Source organism: Spodoptera frugiperda, chromosome 16 (genome assembly GCF_023101765.2).
Source record: "Spodoptera frugiperda isolate SF20-4 chromosome 16, AGI-APGP_CSIRO_Sfru_2.0, whole genome shotgun sequence".
NCBI lineage: Eukaryota > Metazoa > Arthropoda > Insecta > Lepidoptera > Noctuidae > Spodoptera > Spodoptera frugiperda.
In genome coordinates this window covers 8,205,206-8,225,668 of record NC_064227.1, presented here as the reverse complement: position 1 = coordinate 8,225,668, position 20,463 = coordinate 8,205,206, and the positions used below count along the sequence as shown (strand labels likewise).

Sequence of the window (20,463 nt, the reverse complement as noted above, 5' to 3'; positions counted from 1 at the left end):
TACCTTACTGTATTCCTGTAGTGTATCACTTGATGGAGTTGTGACTCAAAATATGACCTTAAGTTTTGAGTCAGTAGGTTCAAGGGAAACCTCAAAAAAGGTGGTGGGTAGGCTAAGGAAAATGTAGGAGATTTTTTTAATGTAACGAGTACCGACTCATTCGTTTTGTTTGTATATGTATAACAAGAATGGTTACCATACAAACATTGTTTTATCGTAAGAACATTGTTTTATCGCAAGAAACCTCTATCTTCATCATTAAATCAAAACAGGATGTTTACCATTAGTATTACTTTATTTGAGTTTGAATTTTAATTAAACTTTAAGTTCAAATGATCGTCTGTATTATGTCCATATTTACATAAACTCTGTCCACATTGCAGGTGTCACCGCGATGTGCGCCGACGCAGTCTGCGCCGGAGTTGGGCACGCGGCGCGCGTCCTCTCCGGAGCGACCCTCCTCCTCACTGCGCTCGCCCGGCATACCCTCTGCTAGCAATAATTCAGAGGTAACTAACGTCACAATTCACCATCTGTACCATTAGTATGAGCTTGCTTTATGTCGAACGAAAACGAAACGGTCCGGCGCTCTGATTGGCCGGCTCGAATAAACCAACCAATCAGAGCGCCGAACGCGCTCTCGTTTTGATTACTTTAAACGTAAAGCAAACTCATACTACGCATACTGCTACTGTTGAACATAGGCTTCCCCCAATGACTTCCAGATAGACCTGGTGGAATCTATCCGCATCCAGTAGTGAGCTTAATTAGAGCGTCTGTCATATAATTATGGAAGAAATAATTACAGGATATACAGGTCTTAATAAAAAATCTTTGGATTCATAAATTAAGGTTTTAACTAAATTGAGCTGTGGTGATTCTAAAGCAGCTTTGCAACTTAAGGTTTCATTATTAGGAATATAGAAGATCATAAGCATACAGTTCAGACAAGTCTCTGAAGACTGAAGATTAACATTAGAAAGATTTCAGTACCATAACATTACATTTATATCTTGTATTTCGATGTAGAAAAGTCTTTCAAACCATTTCTGTAACACATAATATGACAAATGACAAATATATCAAAACTTAAGTACTTAATGTTCTGTATTCCAGGCTGACGAGTTCCTAGAAGACATCCTATCCCTAGACAGCGGCGCGGGTCCTCTGTCCTCGTCGGGCCCTCCGTCGGCCGCCAGCTCCGTGGCCGGGGACTGCGCCCTCCTCACAGAGTCGGACATGCATGCCCTCGCCAAGGACAGGCAGAAGAAAGATAATCATAATATGAGTGAGTACATTTTGGTGCACGGTGGTAGACACCTAACGCCATCTATCCGCCAGTTAAACGCAACCCGCTTGTTGTGTAGTTCTATGACAGGTAACTAGATGGCGTTGTTAGTTTAAGTCCCATTTCTGAATCGCGGTGTTAAGATTCTCCGCGAATGAACGACCCTCCCCGGTTGTCCGTTCTACGGCATCGCTTCTCGGCCTTTTGGCTAAGATCAAAGTGTAGTATCTGTTCTTTTCAGCTTAATATCTGAAAGTTCCCTCACTGAGGGACCAGTATATTAAACTGATTTTTGTAAACTGACGGGATGTTCGGGGCTCGCTCCACTCCCGTCACGGGTCGGCCCGGCATTGCAGTGCCGCCGGGATCGGCCCACAGAATTACTTGAAAATATCTTATATGAAATATCTTAAAAGAAAACGAATACATTTTATCATCTATTATGGGACATTTAACCTGACCCCTGATTCCTAATTCCAATTTCCATTTTTCCAAGTTGGGTACTAACTGACATAATCTTAGTTTGGTAAAATTAATATAAATATAGTATTAAGCTATTAGTCTTTAAATATCAATTACAAAACAATAAAATAAAGCCTTTTTATTTTCCTTTCCAGTTGAAAGACGTCGCCGCTTCAACATAAACGACCGGATAAAGGAATTAGGCACTCTCCTACCTAAGACAAACGATCCCTTCTACGAAGTAATCAGAGACGTGCGGCCGAACAAAGGCACGATCCTGAAGAGCAGCGTGGACTACATCAAGTGTTTGCGAGACGAAGTGAACAGGCTGAAGCAGGGCGAACAGCGGCGGAAACAAATTGAAATACATAATAGGAAGTTAATGTTAAGAATACAGGTATGTAAAACGGATTATTCATTAATGTATGGGTAATTTTAATGTTTTCCTTTTTCAACACAGGTTTTTGACTGATTTTCTCATGAATAGAAAGTTAATAACGCTAAGTTAAAAAATTTAGTATTTCGAAGGAAGGTAGGGAGGCCTTTGCCCTGCAGTGGGACGATCATGGCTGAAATCTAAATCTAATTAGGTCGTTTGGTGCAATGAGCTACACTTTTCAGCAGAACTTTTAATATGGCTTGAGGCGACCAATCGAGTAGATGAATCACATGCCAAGCTGTGGTTTTCTGTAAAATATCTCGTGAAAAATAATTGTTTTTACATTACCCGTGATTTTTGGACCTCAACCTCCCATCGATAGTTCAAAGATGTAATGATAAGTATACAGATACTAATAATCCCCCCCCCCCCGCAGGAGTTGGAGCGCCTGGCCCGCGTGCACGGGCTGCCGGTGTCCCCGGGCGAGGGCGGCTGGTCCCCGCACACGGACGACTCGGGCGTGGACTCCGCCGCCGAGCCCGCGCCCGAACCTGCGCACGCGCCGCCGCCCGCCTCCACGCCCACTGCTGCACCCGTGAGTATAAACTACTATGATATGGTGGTTACATATTGCTAGTAGTTGTTCGTTGTTGTATTATAATCAAGATCATCAAATTGGATTTTAAGCCTTTATGATGGTACTCTCATTGTGTATTGAAGTATAAAATGTAGGTACCTAATAAATAAATAAAATGTTATTAATTAAGAGACAGAATAAACGTATTATCATTCATATACATAATTTAAAGTTTCTAGCGTCTCATCCAATTAGATTTTCAAAAAACTACAATTGTATAAAAATTAAAAATAAATACAAACTGACGACTACACAAATAAACCGTTTGCGAAATACTTTACAAACACAATACTCTAAACCACTATCAATAAAGGCTATATCACACACACACGGCACTTAATCACCATCTTCATGTCACTTTCCCCAGGAGCTGGTGCTACCGAAGTCGGAGCCGGCGTCGCTGATGGAGTTCGGCGAGCAGCCCCCGGACCTGCTGCGGGACATGCCCTCGGCCGAGTGCCTGTCCGCCCTCGACGCGCTCGGTACGACTCCTCAGTACATTGCTATTGGTACTCACACCTTGCATTATCTATACCGCTATACTATACCCGCACTGTACATGGCCAGACTATGGTTACAGTGTGTCTGGCGAAAATAACCAATAACCATAAAGATTATTTGACCTCATCTAGTTATTTGAAAGATTGACATGTAAAAGTGTTACATTGTAACCTATTTGCAAAAATAAATATCATTTATTAAAATGTGTTCAAAAACTATAAAATAGTAATACTTTCCCACTGTTTTGTAATTCAAAGCTAACACTATTTCTAATATTACATCTCTTTTAATAGCTAGTGATTTTTGTTTTTAAATTTTTCTTAACACTATATAATATGTCTGGCTTTATATTAGTTTATATTAACCAGATTTCGATTACCTTAAAAATTACTAGCAAAAAATCTGCACAGTATTGCTGTAACTACAAAATACTTCAGTCCTTCAAGTCTTTGACTGCCAATAAAAACTGTTGAAGGCAAATCCTCCGCTAACGTCGGTCACCGGTGACCACCACCACGGCTTTCAATGTGTCAAACAAATAATAATCTTAACTTAACTTACTCAAAAATACGATAGCAAAAACAATTTTACATCCTCCCAAAACTAACTTGACCAATGAAATACATAACATAATACTACAAGTTAATTAATTATGCGTTATTTATTTACAGATGGACTGAAGCTGGGCTCGTGTTCTCCCCTCAGTCGAGACGAGGGCCTGTCGCTGGGCTGTCTCGAGCCAGACCTGTGTCTGGAACCCGTGCCAGACCACCTCTTCAACCATAAAGACATTAAGGTAACAATCTTTAATATTTAACTAGTTTTAGTGTTAGTTTAATTACGTAAATAATATGCCAGATATGTTTGAATAGAAAATATAGAAAAAAGTTATTGTAAATGTCTGATAGGACATCATTGAAATACCTACTATCATCAACAGCCTATAAGTGGCCACTGCTAACCAAAGGCCTCTTCTCACACGGAGAAGGTTTGAGCATTAATCACCACGCTTGCTCAATGCGTATTGGCGATTTCAAACTCAAAATTAGGAATTATAAGCCCAGATTTCCTCTCAATTTCCTTCATCGTTTGTCAGTGGTATCTAAATAATCTTAAAAAGTACATATAACTCGGATAATGTCACATTGGTACTTGCCGTTGGTAGGTTTCGACCCGCAGCCTCATGCATGAAAAACGGGTGTTTTAAACCTCCGGGCCACCATGACAGTTTTAAATACTTACTATATTATTGTGCAAACCTCAAATCTTTTGAGATAAGAATAGGAAACATCAGATTTGGACAACTATCCCTCTGGATAATTTACCCGACTCAGGGATTATAGTCCAACCTCTTGCTAAGTAGTTGTACTTGTAATCATTCAACTAAGAAGGCAGTCCACACAAATATGTACTTGAATCAATAACTTCATGCGATTCTAAACGTTATTACTTTGTGTACAGATGCGACTGTCCCCCACCCCGAACCTGCTGAGCAGCGAGGACAGCGACGCCGTGCTCAACCTCGCGCACATAGAGGACCTCATGGATGATGACTCACACAACCCCGTCACGCAAGGTAACATATCTTTTAGCACTTAAATAAAACGTTTTTGATGAAAATGCCGTGGTTTTTACAAATCCATACTAATTTCCTAACTAGACCAGAATAACTATAATGTAACTATAATAACTATAAATCGAAATAACTATAATATTCAAATTAAATAATAAATAGGAATAGATTAAGTTGCCTCATTTTATTATTGTAATCTACAACTAACCTAGCTTTTTGAAAATTACCTAGTCTATTCAACATCCTTTACTTAGGTGAAAGAAATAAAAAACTTACGAGTAATTGATTGGAGTGTACGGTTGGCGTAGTGATTGGGCAACTGGCTGTCGTGCAACGTGTCGCGGGTTCGATTCCCGCACGGAACAAGTCTTTGTGCATCCACAGATTATTATTTCGGGTCTGGGTGTCATGTGTATGTAAATTTGTATGTTTGTAAACGCACTCACGACACAAGAGAAAATCCTAGTGCGGGGCAAAGTTAAAAAAAAAAAGTTTCACAAGTTTTAGATAGCTTCTATTTACCAATGGAATATTACTTTTACACACTTTCTGTGCACTATCTTCCTTAATAGGTACTTATTTGAAAGCGATAACTCTCAGTATAGTTATTTACTGTACATAAAATTATTTGTTTTATAGAACTGTAATTTAAAAAACACGTAGACGAGCTAATGTTAACTGTAAGTCTATATTGTTGTTAAATTATGAATAAATGAATATAATGTATCATGTTACCTCCAGGAGATCCGATGCTGTGCTCGTCTCCGACGTCGCAGCTGTGCCTGAGCAACGTGGTGGCGGAGGCGGCCGACAGGAACATCTCCTCCATGCTGCACGATGACTCCAACACCTTCCATACTGCTGGTGAGTCACATCTCATACCATGAGGGGAAACCTCTTATAACTTAACTAGCTACTTCCGCGCGGTTTCACCCGCTCTGCTCGGTTCCTATTAATCGTAGCGTGATGTTTTATAGCCTATAACCTTCCTCGATAAATGCGCTATCCAACACAAAAAGAATTATATAAATCGGACCAGTAGTTCCTGAGATTAGCGCGTTCAAACAAACAAACTCTTCAGCTTTATAATATTAGTATAGATTTATACCACATATTTTTTATCATCTTGGCTGACAATATACGAAAAATGAGCGAAATAGGCCCAGTATTTAAGCTAAAAGTGCATTATTCTCTTTGAACACTCTTTACAAATACGGCATTATAACAGCCACGCCGCATGTCCGTAACATTCCTAGACAACCTACAACATTACAGCTCTTTTGTGGTCAAGAAACATGAAGCTGATCCCACAGAATTTAATACTTGATTGATTTAATTGAGGGTGCTCCTGAGTGCCATCTTCTTTATTAATCGAGCCATTAGTACTTACGTTTACTTACGGTTTGATGGCTGAAGCGCTTCTCTACCCAGAGAATAGAATACACAATATTGCATAATCAGTGTCAACCCCGTAAATTAAGTTTTAAATTCCCTAAGAAGAAAAGCGCCCACTAATAACTGGGTGGTATAACCTACTAATAATAATAACGTACAAAGTACATTTACATTTATAAGTTTGTAATATTTTAAATCCTTTTTGTCTAGGTTCATCATCTCTGCTATCAGAAGGCGCTCTAGGCCTTGGAGCCGGCCTGGCCTTAGGCGAAGGTCTCCCAGCGCTACTCCTGGGCCACCACCACGCGCCGCACTCCCCCCACTCCCACCCACGGCAGCACTGCTTCGACATGGACCTCGGAGCATAAAGGACACAGGTTACTCGTAACGCCATCTCTTATACAAACCCAGAAACTTTAACACAATCAACTGTTAGATACTCCAAAATATTATTTTAATCTGGTCTAGTATTGAAAAGGCAAGTCTTTGTCAATAACAGCTATGATTTTATGGTATTTCAAAGAGACGATAAAAGTAAAACAGACTGTCGTGTCTTAGTAGTACCAGTCGAAATCAAGAGATGGCGTTGTTCTACAATACTTGTACTCCATTGGAACGAAATAGAATTTCTTGGCTAAGAGTATTGGTAGCTGAAAAAGTTTAAAAACACAATTTAGAGATCTCTTCCATGAGTTTTGAGTGAAAAAGACGAGAATGAGTGCCTTAACGAATAAGATTCTCAATAAGACAGTGAACTGACGCACGCAACGTTCCGTACCTAACTGTTTGTTCCTAATCGCATATCTACTTAGAAATAAGAATCTACATATCGATATGTTAGTAGCATAATAACTGTATACACGCGAAAGAAACCATCTTATATCTATCTGATATTTAAAATATGTATTATAAACGGCAAATTACTTAATTTCACTTTTGTATTTTATTGATAAAAGTCATCTATTGAAAAAAGATGGTTATACTATCTATTACTATTTGCCAAAAAAATATTTCTATTATATTGTTAGTAATTTATTCCGTCATCAAATTAAATATACAGTTGTTTCCTTTCAAAGTATTGCAATAGGTACGGAACCAAAATCGATGTTTTCTAGTGATGATTTGTGTTCAAAACCAGGGTTAAGTAGGAGCATGTATGCGTTGAATGTATAGACAGTACAAGTTGAATATCTCACACGATGATATTAAATGTATGAAGATTTTAAATCGTATTTATCGAAAATTTTAAAGCAATAATTGAGCTAATTTCTCAAAAATATACAGTGTAATTTTTAACAGATGTCACTTTTGACAGATGTCATTTTTGACAGGTGTCACCTTTGACAGCTGTCAGAAATGTCAACATTTTCCTTGTTGTTGGAGGAACACTACTGAAAGTATGTTCTTCAAGCACACTTATGTTACAAAATTAAACCAACTACGTACTGAAACGTATGCATTATGTTAACACAAAATCACGACAGATACAAAATCCCAGTTAAACAAAAGTCAAATAGATTTGACAAAAGATTTATAATTTATATTTTATATAACACATATCTTTTTTTAACTATTACTTAGTGCAATATCTGTTTGATATATGGCTTATATTTACCGATCAAAATAGAAATAAAAAGGCGTATAAACTTGCAAATTCATATATAAATTACTTTAGAACTCTTACACAAATCTTCAAGGTCAAACAGAGTGTAAATATAAAAATACTATTTAGTAAAATGTCTCCATTATTAGTTTAGGCTTTACATCTAAGTACTATGTGATTGTTTAGTTACCGAAACACTGAATTTTGATTAATTTCCTCTTTGAAAATACTACTCAAAATCATTAGTAGCTAATTCAATTTTTTGGTGTTGCAACACCGCCATATTGTACATAAAATATTGCAGCTAACAGATTTATTTCTCACTTTGAAAACTTTCAATGTGATTAAGACCTTCCATATAAGAATATAAAGTGTAAAATACCAATTTTCTGATATATATTGGGACATTATAATGTAAATATATAAATAAACGCACATCCACTCGTTTCTACACAAATTTAATATTAAAAAAGTATTATAAATTATACAGAGGTGCTATATTTTTATACACAATTTAATTATAACGAAACTGGGATAACAAACCTATGGACCACATTTTGTACAGAATAAAATCATTGTGATACAATATATTATATTTTTAGATGATATTTATTTAGATATACAAGCTATATTTTTGTATATAAACTTAGTAAATACTTTATCACGAAGTGCCTTGCTTTTTAGCCAATTTAGTAGGAAAAGCTTGAATTTTTTGTCTAAAAAAATCGTATGTAAATAGATTTTGTTAAAAATCTAACACTGGTTAAGAGAAACACTATGTACTTGTTAAGTTTTTATGATGAATTTACGATATTTCATTATATTATGATATTCTTGATACTATTTGACTATTTTACAGTTGTAGGACCGACAGTATACAGCTAAATAAACTGATACTATCGTCGGTCTATACAACTAAAGTCGTAACGACTATAAACAAAACAAACCGTAAAAGTTGCCAGTTACAAAAAATATATTTATACCTTTTTTTAAACGAGCAATACAAAATTGTACGATTTTTTTTTCAATTTCTGGCAACTTTATACGGTTGTTGAGAATTACGAACAAAACGTATTTCCTTAAGGTTTAAGAAAGAGATGTTGCGAATCAGTGAGCCTTATCACTAATTGTTAGTTAATAATGTTCGTTTTTGTTAATATTATTACTACTGCGCGCATGTTTTACGTTTGTATGTAGTATTTCGCTCGAATTAGACAACCTAGTGTAGATATCTGGCTATTTATTGTAATAGACACACTTTTTATCATTATTATTTATTTCTTTTACAAACTTTAATTCGCAAATGTTTTATTTTTATTCTACTTTTTTGAATTTATTGTTGGCAATACTAAGATTTTACCTAAAAGGTATTTTTATAAGCTCAAGTTGAATTTGTAATATCATAATTTCTTCATTTACAACCGAAAATTATGTAATTAATTAAAAATAATATAATCCAGAGCTATATCACATCAATTATATTAATTGATACATCCGATTATGAACCCTATGTGAAACAAAACTTATGAAATATTAGAAATTATCGAGCGAAACAACAGAGAATTATATTGTATGAATGTTATTTAATATTGTATGAGATTAAAAAATGTTGAAGTACAAAAAGTGAATAACAATGAATTTACGAGAATTCGTCTTTTATTTTTGTCTACATCCCTACACAAACATACACACACACAAAACAAGTAAAATTAACTCGAAATAGGTATTTGTAGAGAGCAATATACTAAGACCAAGTCTCTGAAGTCTCTTCATTTGTAAAAAAATCTACGAGTCGTTATTTTTTTTACAATAACTAAAATTTCTTTCAATATCGAATTCAAAAAACAGTAACAATAACTGACCTAGTACAACAGTGCCCCACATCGAGAGCCCTCACATTCTCAAAATAATCAATATGCAGTTTGACCATGCAAAAATCCTTATTAATTCAAAATGTCGCTTGCATAAAAACTATCGTTAATTCTATTCGGCACACTCCTGCGCACACAATGGACGAGACCTGCGCAAAACGCATTTCCCCCAAGAATTCAACTTGGCAACAATTATTTTTATTCATTCAAGCTGGCAACACAATGGAGCGTTTCAAATTTCGATCGAAATTTGCGTTTTTGCATAAAATGGTGCGCGGTCCGGCGCGTGCGCCATTAAAAAGGGCGGTGACCAAGTTACTCGGGATAACTTTGGGATATTTTATTACTGTGTTTTAGGACTTCAGATATTTGTATCAGTAATGTTGTGTTAACTTCACTTCAATTTGAAGAAAATCTTAAAAGTATTTCATGTGTTAACAAAACAATTAAACGAAAATCTTTCGCATTTACGATAGATATCTATTTAGCTGACATTAACAAGACCGGCAACGCACTTATAAAGCTTCTTGTGTTTCGGGTCTTCATGGGCGGCGGCGATTGCTTACCATGAGGTGATTCCACTGCTAGTCTTCCGATTTATCATAAAAAAATCATTAAAATATGTACCTAAATAATTCAATTTTCAGATTCAAATATAAGTAGGCACCCAGTAAACAATTCCTAAAACTACGGCAGAAAATCTCACAACCCAAAATGCATGGTCACCATACAACTATTGTAAATAGCATATATTGTTGCACCGATTGATAAAAGCGATACAATTTCCTAGTTTTTTTACACAAAAATTTAAATGAATTCCCCCAATTTCACATTCGTAATAATAATCCCAGCATTTGCATGTATTCAGAGCGTCACTGCGAATTTATTTTATGGGTTAGCGCGGGAATCAATAAAATGCATTGAAAATACATTAATAAATGGGGATTATTTCTGATATTGGAAACTGGACACATTATTAGTACACTGGTTTTAATATTATTTTATTCAAACTTGCACAAGTTACCTATTGTTATGTTGAAAAGTAACTAATAGGGTTTTTCTAAGTGGGGTAAATCTTTCAATGAATTCTCCCGCCTTGGGTAAGGTGAGAGGGAGGGTCAGACTCTTACTGACTAAAAACAACCCCCTTCCTACTTCTACTTTTCAAACTGGAGCTCCGGTAAACCCGCTAGGTAGTCCGAATGGGCTCTATCTGTGGTGGTCTGTTGGCTTTTTGAGGCGTGCGCGGAACGCTCGGCGTCGTACGCACCAGTTTGGGATAGTGTTGTGAGCAGACAACTAAGCGCGTAAGTATCTGATGAATGTATGAAATTGGGTGGTTGGAATATATTAGATTTTTAAACTTTTTTTTTACTTTTGACCATTAATTTACGATCAACGCAGGCAGAAATCTTTGAACAATAATAGCTATGTAACTTTTCATCCGTAATCAGAACATAACCACTATTTATGTGATCTTAGTAACGCCAGAACAGACTAAAATGTAGGTATAGAAAAGCACTTGACCGTTCACACACAACCGAGACCACGTTAGTGCGACCGATGATGCACTCGACGTATTTTACGTCCGACATAAACCTTCCCTATCAAAACATAGAAAGACTTCATACTTCCATCCTATTTCTTTCAAACCAACACTATCTTTATCTATGCACGTGTCACGGACATCTATCAAAGCAAAGTGACAAGTTTTGAACACATTTTGATGAACAAGATTATGGTATTACGTTGGTAGCTGATCAGTGGTTGTTAACGATGATGCAGGCGACTCCCATACCACCTCAGTCTACATTCCCTGAGGTTGTGAAGCCTACACCAGAGGCAGCTGAGAGTCATGAGGAACCTACACTCACTATACAGGTGGGTAAACGTAAAATCTGGTCTTAAAATGGCTTAGGATGTGAGTATTTTGTAGAATCTAGGTAATTGAAGAACTTGGCTCTCGCACGGCTTTTATCATCATTGGCCGTTTCTCACTTACAGCTGGTGATTGATACTTTTCCCTGTTCAGTTTAAGGTATTCTCGTTTCTATATGCATGCAGTTTATGTATGGTTCCGTATAAAATAGACACCTATCATATGTTTTTGTAAAGGTCTTCTATTGTATTTTACCCCGAAAATATCAGTAAGATCAATTTTCAAGTATACATATATATTTTTACGAATGTTCAAATATGTAGGTTAATAAGTCTTTATTAAATAAAACTATTTGAATATCGTTAGAGCTGTTTATGACAAACACTACTTCATTAGTCATCGTCATCGTCAGACCATTTCCTCTAGGCCATAACTTCATCTTAACTTCACAAGGAATACCAGCTCAAAGCCCAACAATATTTCCCATATTTTTCGATCTAATAATAACATTATGTAAAGAGATAGATATGGACTATTCACAAATACAACAGCGACCAAATTGACAGCACTACATAAAACGTGCGTCATAACAAAGGTATAGGATATACCTGATTGCCTAACTTGGACATAGTGCCTAAGTAGTCAGTAAGTTGCCTATCAGCACGTATTGACGTCATGTCGCCTCGTATTATAATAACTTGATTATTCCCCTTTTAATCTAAATATAGAAATGTGTCATTTACGTTTGACCTGGATACAACTTAATATAGCTATAGCTGGTAATTTACAGACATAATTAATATGATAATATTATTAAAGACATAAAAGGTAGCACAGTCATGCCAGTCATATACCAATGTCTGTAAGTTTGCTTTGATCTCAAAAACTGCTGAACGGATTTGTATGCAATGTTTCCAGGTTATACACGAGAAAATTAATTTGTTTAGTGTTTTCTTTATAGGAAGACGAACGAGGAGACGGATCACCCGCACCACCAAAGGATTTACAAGTGCGTTGTCAGATTTTTAGAATTGGGTATTTGGACATTTGAGGGTTGGGGATAGCGGGAGGATTGTCATTACTTCTGAGCATTTGAACTCGTAAAGTGGATCTAAGTTGATGTTTCCAGAGTCCACAAGTCCCACTACTCAACGACTTGCTGCCACTCGACAGGCTGCAGGTCACGAAGCGGCTCCGAGTCAGGAACGTGCTGTTCCTGCGAGGGAAGAAGAACAGGTTCTTCGTGAAGAACACCGATCAGACACTGATATATACCATTGAAGAGGAGAACAGGTAAGTTAATCTCTTTGCCATTCACTCTTCAATCACGAAAGTATTATCTTCTATGTTGGATTGTATTGGATATGTGTTAATTTTAATTTCCATTTCATAATTAGCAGTTGGTGGGTAGGATATTTCTGCTACGGTCTACGTCCCCTCGAGCTGAGGGTCATGAACGAGCAGGGGATAGAGGTGATGAGGGTACACCGGCCATACTCCTGCACGGCCAGGATGTTTCCCTGTCAGCTGCAGCACTTGCAAATATACTCGCCTCCTGAGCAGCTGATTGGCAGCGTCGAGCAACAGTGGGCAGTCCTCAGACCCATATACAAAATCAAAAACAGTGATGGTGAGACCCTGTTTCGCATAACTGGTGAGTTCTCCCTTGTAATATACCTGTATAGTGCTTCTTAATAGGTTGCTTTCATAGGAAGTTCCGTTTATGTTCATTGAACAAAAATTCCTACATATTTCGGATAGATCTCCCACCTACCAGAAACATTTTGGAAGTTGCTTTTGGGTGACACATAATGTAGTAGTATCTGCTTAATCTTTAGTTTATAGTTAACACTATAACAACAAAATTTTCTGAATTGTATTATGAATATTTTTAGGCAAACAAGCGTGAGGTTATGTATGTATGTATGTGTTTTCTGAATAAAGTTAGAACAAGTTATGACCCTATAACCCTTCTTTTTTCTGATATCCCGTTCCTCCACCAGGTCCGTACGTGACGCTGAGCTGTTTCCGCGACGTGCACTTCCAGATAGTGCGGCCTGATGGCACGGCGGTGGGCTCCACCTGCAGACACTGGCAGGGCCTCGCGCATGCTCTCATCTTCGCACCAGTTTCTGACAAGTTAGTCAATAATACTTCGTTTATAGAAGTGCTAGTGCTAAGAAATTGGATATATGGGAATTAAAGCGCCTTTGTTTAGTAATACGTTTTCCAGCATCAACTGTATCTCACATCGATTTTTAATTTTCGAAATTTGTAATTGGTGGTAACAGGGACTGTACGGCAATAGACTCGCTCGGAACTCGACCTCTATGATAAGGATTGACCAAAAAATCTTTAAACAGGGAGGAGGGAAAGGATGGTAGAGAGGCCTTTGCCCTGCATAGCTAACAAGAAAGAAAATAATTGGGCAAACATACTCGTAGAACTTAATCTGACTCTTGTTTCCCTGCAGATTCGGCCTGAACTTCGACCAAAATATCTCAGTAGAAGAGAAGGGTCTACTCCTGGCTGCCGCCCTGCTGATGGACTACATGGACGCGTATGTACCTGACCAGGTGCGTCTACACTGCGCTGCCACACCGTGCCTCCTCTACTCGTGCTTCTATTGTTCCATGTCGCGGTTTGTGGGCATAGAGCAAGCGTTGTGGGTAGGTGTCTAAGAATAATGCTATAGATAGAGGACTTTAAAAAGGAATGTCGATCATTTGGACTTACGCTTTTGTTAATAATAAATAAAGTTTTTAGTTCGATACTCTGTAGAACACTAATCTGTTAACAAAACAATAAAATCCACTTTCCAATAATAATGTTTCCCTGCAGATTCGGCCTGAACTTCGACCAAAATATCTCAGTAGAAGAGAAGGGTCTACTCCTGGCTGCCGCCCTGCTGATGGACTACATGTACTACGACGCGTGATGTACCTGCACCAGGTGCATCTACACTGCGCTGCACACCGTGCCTCCTCTACTCGTGCTTCTATTGTTCGTGCACGTCGCGGTTTGTGGTCGCATACAGCACGCGTCGTGGGTAGGTGTCTACCTGTTGTAGAATCATGCTATAGATAGAGGACTTTACAAAAGGAATGTCGATCACCTGTACTTGTACGCTTTTGTTAATAATAAATAAAGTTTTTAGTTCGATAAAATGAGTTGCAAAAGTTATTTCTGAAAGCAATGACTAATAACGTTCCCTTTACACACAAAAGTCACAATTTTAACTAAACAATAAAATCCACATTTCCAATAATAATTTATTCCACATTAAATCTTTGTACTGCGTCCGTAAAATCCATAAATAATAAAAATCCAAAGCCATAAAATGCAAAACAACACACGTCGCCACGCGAATATCAACCCTACGGTGCGGACATATCGCTTAATTTTGTCAAAAAAGAAATACTCGGACATTAATATTGAAATGAGGGGACATCGCATTCGTAAATAATTTAGTTTAAGACGTACTTTTATTATCACTTTTCACTTTTAAGTTCAGACACCGCTAGTCAATCGCGTCGCGTAGTACCCTATACGAGTATTTAGTTCGGATAATAAAGAACATAATTGCACATAGTATTTTTTTCTATATGTCAGTGATATACCATTTTGGAATCCTCATGATGCAGCTCTTTAATTTGATACCCATATTGTAGCATGGCGCGAAATTTACTGACAGTGCGCATAATTTCTGTTTTACGCGAACTAAAACACTTGGGTAATTAAGACGAATCCAACGATTACCCTGATTGTCGAAATCCATCAAGCCGTTTCGATGAAATGAGGTAATAAAGAATATTAGGCTCATACATACAAGATACGCGCGAAAAACATAACCCTTCCTTGGCAGTCGGGTAAAAAGCGGGTAATAAAGGGGTGCTTTTACAAAAATGCCAAAAATATATGTAGGTCACTGGGTGTGCCGTAGTGAATTAAAGTTTTTTCCCTAAATATAAAAGCGTGGCTCGCGCATGTCTCCTTTTTCCAAAAAAGCAAGGGTTTAAAAATCACAATGGCTTTTTATAAAATGATTTAGAGAATTTCGCGCGGCGGATTTACGAAATCGCAGTTTTTTTACAAAAAGCGTGTATTTTTTACTGTTTTGTAAATAATAAGGTCGCGGGGCCGCGTGTCGGAGCGCACTGTGTGATTGATCGCGTATTGTTATTTTTTAATAAAAAACTGAATGATTTCAATCTCGCGTAAATTTCATACGGGCGAGTAATTTAATAAAAATTAATGTTTGTCATAGGAGTTTGGTAAATAACAGACATTGTTATTTAAAAAGAAAGTTAGAAGAATATATTGTACAAGCTTAAAATTAGTGAATCCTCAATAGTTATACCTACCTACATGTATTCATTCACAGTTTTAAAGACGTTATAAAAATATCTTACCTTTTTACTCATTAGACCTGTTACATCTATTGAAATAGCTACTTCACCTGCTTCACATCACATCATCTACCTATAAGTGGCCACTACTGACCAAAAACCTCTTCTCATACGGAGAAAATTTGAGCATTAATCACCACCCTTGCTCAATGCGGGTTGGAGATGTCGAACTTATAATTAGAAATTATAAGCCCAGGTTTCCTAAAAATGTTTCCCTTCACCCTTCTCCTATTTGTATTAGTATAAAAATAATAATAAAATGACCCAGCAATGCTTATTATTCTAACAATTAGTTTGACGTAATCACATGAGTGCGCGCGACATGATATTAGTATGTAGTCAAGTTGTGACGCCGGAGCCAGCTCATCAATAATAATGCAATACCAATACAATATGCAACTTAATCAGAATTGCAATTAATGCACTTGCTTCTAGGCCCAGCTTTGTTCATGTTAAAATCAGAGTCATGGGTTCTTTAAATGTGTTATCAAATTGATTTAAGGTTGGGCAGGATAAAAACTTATGGAATAATAAAAATTAACTAAAAAAATCGCGGTTTAGTCAAGTATTATTAATGGAGAAAACCTCTATTAGTTTCGAGTCACAAAGGAGATAGTCTGTGTAAAAAAACAAAGTCGCTTTCTTTGTCCCTGTGTCCCTTTGTATGCTTAATGCTTAAATCTTTAAAACTACGCAACGGCTTTTGATGTAGGTTTTTTAATTGATAGAGTGATTCAAGAGGAAGGTTTATATGTATTATATGTATATGCATCATCATATCATCATTGCACCCTTGCGAAGCTGGGGCGGGTTGCAAGTTTCTTATATAAGTATACTTGTTTTATCCATACATTGGGACAGAGAGCGTAAAGCGACTTTGTTTTATAGTATGTAGCACTGATACAATGCATTGTGCACCCATAGACTGTGAGTCACATAGTATCATTGTTTACCAACCTGCCACGTACTACAGCGGTTAATTGCTAACGTCAATTATAAATTAATACAAATTATGTTTTATTAATTAACACTGTTCTACTTGAGTATTAATACCAATAAACTGTGTCGACCAAGAATATTCAATTGCTAGAAGCTATTGCTTGTTTTTTTAGCTGGTAGTGACAATTCGCTAGAAGTTTCTCTTTTATAGTTAATTCATTATTTACAACTTGCTGTTAGTAATTTGTTTATTTACTTACAAACATTTTACCTTATTTACGTTTGTCGAGCCGCAAGCGCAATTGTCCATTTTGAAGTAAAGTTTGCATAAGCTATTTGAGATTACTTAGATTTTTCACAAATTCTCTGTTATTGTTAATCTGTTAATAATATCATTAGAACTTGAAACGGGATATTTACCATATTAGTATTCATTATTTTCTATGAGTTTCCGATAACTGCTGTGAACGTTAGTGACCATGTCAATTTAAAAACTTATATTCTCTGTTATACTTATATGTATATAGTTTGGAATTGTACGCAACGTATGGCAATAATCTAGAACTTAGAACTAATAACCATAACTGGATTAACTGTTGAAAAATGGCTATATAGTCTTACATAGAAAATTGGGCGAGGCGAGAAGGAGTGTCAGACTCTTACTGATTAAAAACCACCCCGTTCCTACTCCTACTTTTCGAGCCGGAGCCGATAAGCCCGCTAGATGGTCCGTAGCTCCGGATCAGGCAATCTGCACAATATTACGGGTTCGATTCACAGTTGGATACTATCACGGTATTCGATAACAAAAATGCCTATAAGTTTACATAATTAATTTGTTCCCTGTTCCTCAGGACAAAATTTTGTTTCGAAATTCTCAATTAAAAGGCAAACTACTTGTACTCTTCGGGTATTGTGGTTCTCCACGGGCGGCACTGATTGCTTACCATCAGATGATTCGTGTACTCATCATCTTACCTTTTTTTTGAAGGGGGAAAATCATCCAATGACTTCTCCCAGAGGAAGTGTTAGACTCTTATTGACTAAAAACCACCCCATTTCTTCTCCTGCTTTGAGCCGGAGTCATCATCTTACCTGGATCATACTTTAAGGAAAATTTATAGTAATAATTACTTGTTATTCAATAAAAACTTATTTTGCACTACGTACTTAGTCTATTGATTCATTTAGTTTAATTCGAATGTGTCACTTATTTTTCGGAAATCCAAGCGATCTGTTTTTTTCTTGTTGTTTCCTGTGCTACGAAAGTTTATTATTTTTGTCTAATTAATTGGTATTACATTTTCCTTGAATTTTATGGTTACGTTAGTACTTGTTTAGTTACTCCTTTAAGACGAAGTTTACGTAGCTTTGGTTGAAATACTTACTATCTCGTGTCCACTTCAGATACTTTATTAATGTTTATTATTGCTCCATGACTGTAAAGTCAGTTTACAGACTGATATACATATTAACAGCCACTGCTGCAACTGCACTGCTAAGCCTCTTCTCACACGGAGAAGGTTTGAGCATTAATCACTACGCTTGCTCAATGCGGGTTGGCGATTTAAAACTTTAAGAATTAGAAATTATAAACCCAGGTTTTCTCACGTTGTTTTCCTTCACCAGACTGATAACTAGATAAGAACAATTTACTAAATAAATAAATAAAAAAAGTAACTGTTTCTAACTTTAACTAAAAATGTAGTACTAAAAGCACACTTATTTCGAAAAGCATGAAAATTTTCGACATAACAATATTACAATTTAACATTTATAATATCAACAAAAAACTTAAACTTGGGTTCAAACAACAACGAGGCATGTCGGCCCGCGACCGACGGGTTAACTCGCGTGTAATGTTGACACTGCCGACTTAACCCCTCGCCGGCTACATGTTTTGCCATATTTTTTTAACATTTAACCCATTTTTCAACAATTTTACTGCATTTCCCCCTTGATATGTTTGACAGATGCGAGTATGCGACACGGGGCAACCCTCGCGCCGCGATTTTTAATGGATGTCGATATTTTTGACAAAAAAGCGCATTTTTGTCAAGTTTTTTTTTCAGAATCCAAAGCTGACAGTTGACGCGGATATAATCTTTAATTAAGACTATTTTTGGCGTAGGATTTTTTTGTGTATTCGAGTTAGGGTTGTAATTGTATGATTTATTTATAGATTATCTCGCTGAACGATTTTCGCAGCTTTTTTTTTCATTTAGGCGTTAAAGTTGTCGCCTTGATGTCAGTAAAATGTCCTTATTAAGCTGTTTGGTTATTAGCTTAAGTTTATGTTAGTCATTATGTATTTTAATTAGGTTCAATAAAATATTGAGTAAAGATTTTTTATATGATGTCGGGTTTGCTAATAGGTACCATGTAAAGGCAGAGTCGTGTACGCAACATGATTTCAATCGTGAAATTATTCTTCAGCAGGCTTTAGTATCTTATTCCTATTTTAATTGACCTTCACTAATGTGATGGTTCCTGGTGTCACAGTATTTAGAAAATGTGTCAAGTTTAATTCAGACAAGTATGAATGAATAACCTCTTCCACAAACACAAGCTTAACTAAAATACTGATTCACATAATAATAATAATAATATGCCTCGCCCTTAACCCTCTGTCTCAACTACTTAATAGCCAGCGCGCAGGATTCCAACTTAAACACAATAGCACAGAAACTATAATCTCACATTTAATTTATATGGATGACATAAAACTTTATGCAAAAACCGACAAAGAAATGGATAAACTAATAAAAATAACTTCAGAATTTAGTAAAGATATTAACATGCAGTTTGGATTAGACAAATGTAGGACAGTTCACATAATAAAAGGCAAAATACGCGCTGGTGATTATGTGGTTGAAGACTCTGGGAATGGGGATCAGATCATTAAGGCGATGGAACCGAACGATATGTATAAGTACCTGGGGTATGAACAAACAACAGGATTAGACCACAAAAATATTAAAATCAAACTTATTTCGGAATATAAAAGAAGATTAAATAACATCTGCAAAAGTCGTTTAACTGGAAAGCATTTAATAAAGGCAATCAATACATATGCAATCCCGGTACTTACATACTCGTTCGGCGTCATCAAATGGAGCAAAAGCAATATATATTCTATAGAAAGATCTACGCGCACGATACTTACAAAACATAACCATCACCACCCAAAATCAGCTATAGAGAGACTGAATATCAAAAGACAAAATGGGGGCAGAGGTCTTGTATATATTACAAATCTTTGGCAAAACCAGTTAAGATCCTTACAAAATTTCTTTAAACAAAAATCCCTTACCAGTAGAATACACAAAGCTATAGTAGAAAATGACAATAGTTATACACCCCTTAACCTACACCAACCCTGCACAGAAAATGTCCCAACAAACAGTGATCAAGAAACAAACCTAAGAGAAGCATGGCGGAAAAAGGTTCTACATGGACGGCACTTCAACGATCTCGAGCAGCCACTGATAGACAAAGAAGCATCCAACAAATGGTTAAAATTAGGT

At 36.6% G+C, this 20,463-nt stretch overlaps 2 protein-coding genes and 1 non-coding gene across 13 annotated transcripts in view; all 3 read left to right on the top strand.

The window, feature by feature from the left end:
• Positions 1–9,486, top strand: part of LOC118280591 (transcription factor EB) — a 113,024-nt gene extending 103,538 nt beyond the window's left edge. For 5 of the 8 annotated variants that reach the window (XM_035600741.2, XM_050699213.1, XM_050699215.1 and 2 more), the window contains 9 exons: positions 384–509; positions 1,117–1,288; positions 1,906–2,147; positions 2,566–2,724; positions 3,134–3,248; positions 3,939–4,063; positions 4,729–4,843; positions 5,582–5,704; positions 6,446–9,486. In XM_035600741.2, coding sequence (XP_035456634.2) covers positions 384–509; positions 1,117–1,288; positions 1,906–2,147; positions 2,566–2,724; positions 3,134–3,248; positions 3,939–4,063; positions 4,729–4,843; positions 5,582–5,704; positions 6,446–6,603 — 1,335 coding nt within the window. In that variant the 3' untranslated portion in view covers positions 6,604–9,486. Of the gene's footprint in view, positions 1–383; positions 510–1,116; positions 1,289–1,905; positions 2,148–2,565; positions 2,725–3,133; positions 3,276–3,938; positions 4,064–4,728; positions 4,844–5,581; positions 5,705–6,445 lie in introns of all 8 variants that reach the window. The other 3 variants (XM_035600740.2, XM_035600742.2, XM_035600743.2) reach the window with 1 other exon arrangement.
• LOC118280814 (U2 spliceosomal RNA) lies at positions 1,477–1,669 on the top strand. Its single transcript, XR_004784154.2, has one exon. It is a non-coding gene; the product is annotated as a U2 spliceosomal RNA (small nuclear RNA).
• Positions 9,487–11,373: 1,887 nt separating the features above from the next.
• LOC118280720 (phospholipid scramblase 2-like) lies at positions 11,374–14,756 on the top strand. 4 transcript variants are annotated; one of them, XM_035601046.2, is made up of 6 exons: positions 11,374–11,590; positions 12,550–12,597; positions 12,718–12,881; positions 12,989–13,242; positions 13,592–13,727; positions 14,430–14,755. In XM_035601046.2, the coding sequence occupies exons 1-6, from the start codon at positions 11,486–11,488 to the stop codon at positions 14,524–14,526; spliced, it is 804 nt and encodes a 267-aa protein (XP_035456939.2). In that variant the 5' UTR covers positions 11,374–11,485; the 3' UTR covers positions 14,527–14,755. The 4 variants fall into 4 exon arrangements, with proteins under 4 accessions (XP_035456939.2, XP_035456940.2, XP_035456937.2 ...); XM_035601044.2 differs by having other exon boundaries at positions 11,379–11,590; positions 12,986–13,242; positions 14,430–14,751; XM_035601048.2 differs by having other exon boundaries at positions 11,395–11,590; positions 12,762–12,881; positions 12,986–13,242; positions 14,430–14,756.
• Positions 14,757–20,463: the final 5,707 nt, after the last annotated feature.

What these genes read in the sequence shown, in the direction of transcription:
- LOC118280720 (XM_035601044.2), top strand. Translation starts at nt 11,486, where the DNA reads ATGATGCAGGCGACTCCCATACCACCTCAGTCTACATTCCCTGAGGTT. An exon ending in AACCTACACTCACTATACAG is followed by an intron (nt 11,591 to 12,549) that starts GTGGGTAAACGT and finishes TTTTCTTTATAG; the next exon opens with GAAGACGAACGAGGAGACGG. An exon ending in ACCATTGAAGAGGAGAACAG is followed by an intron (nt 12,882 to 12,985) that starts GTAAGTTAATCT and finishes TTTCATAATTAG; the next exon opens with CAGTTGGTGGGTAGGATATT.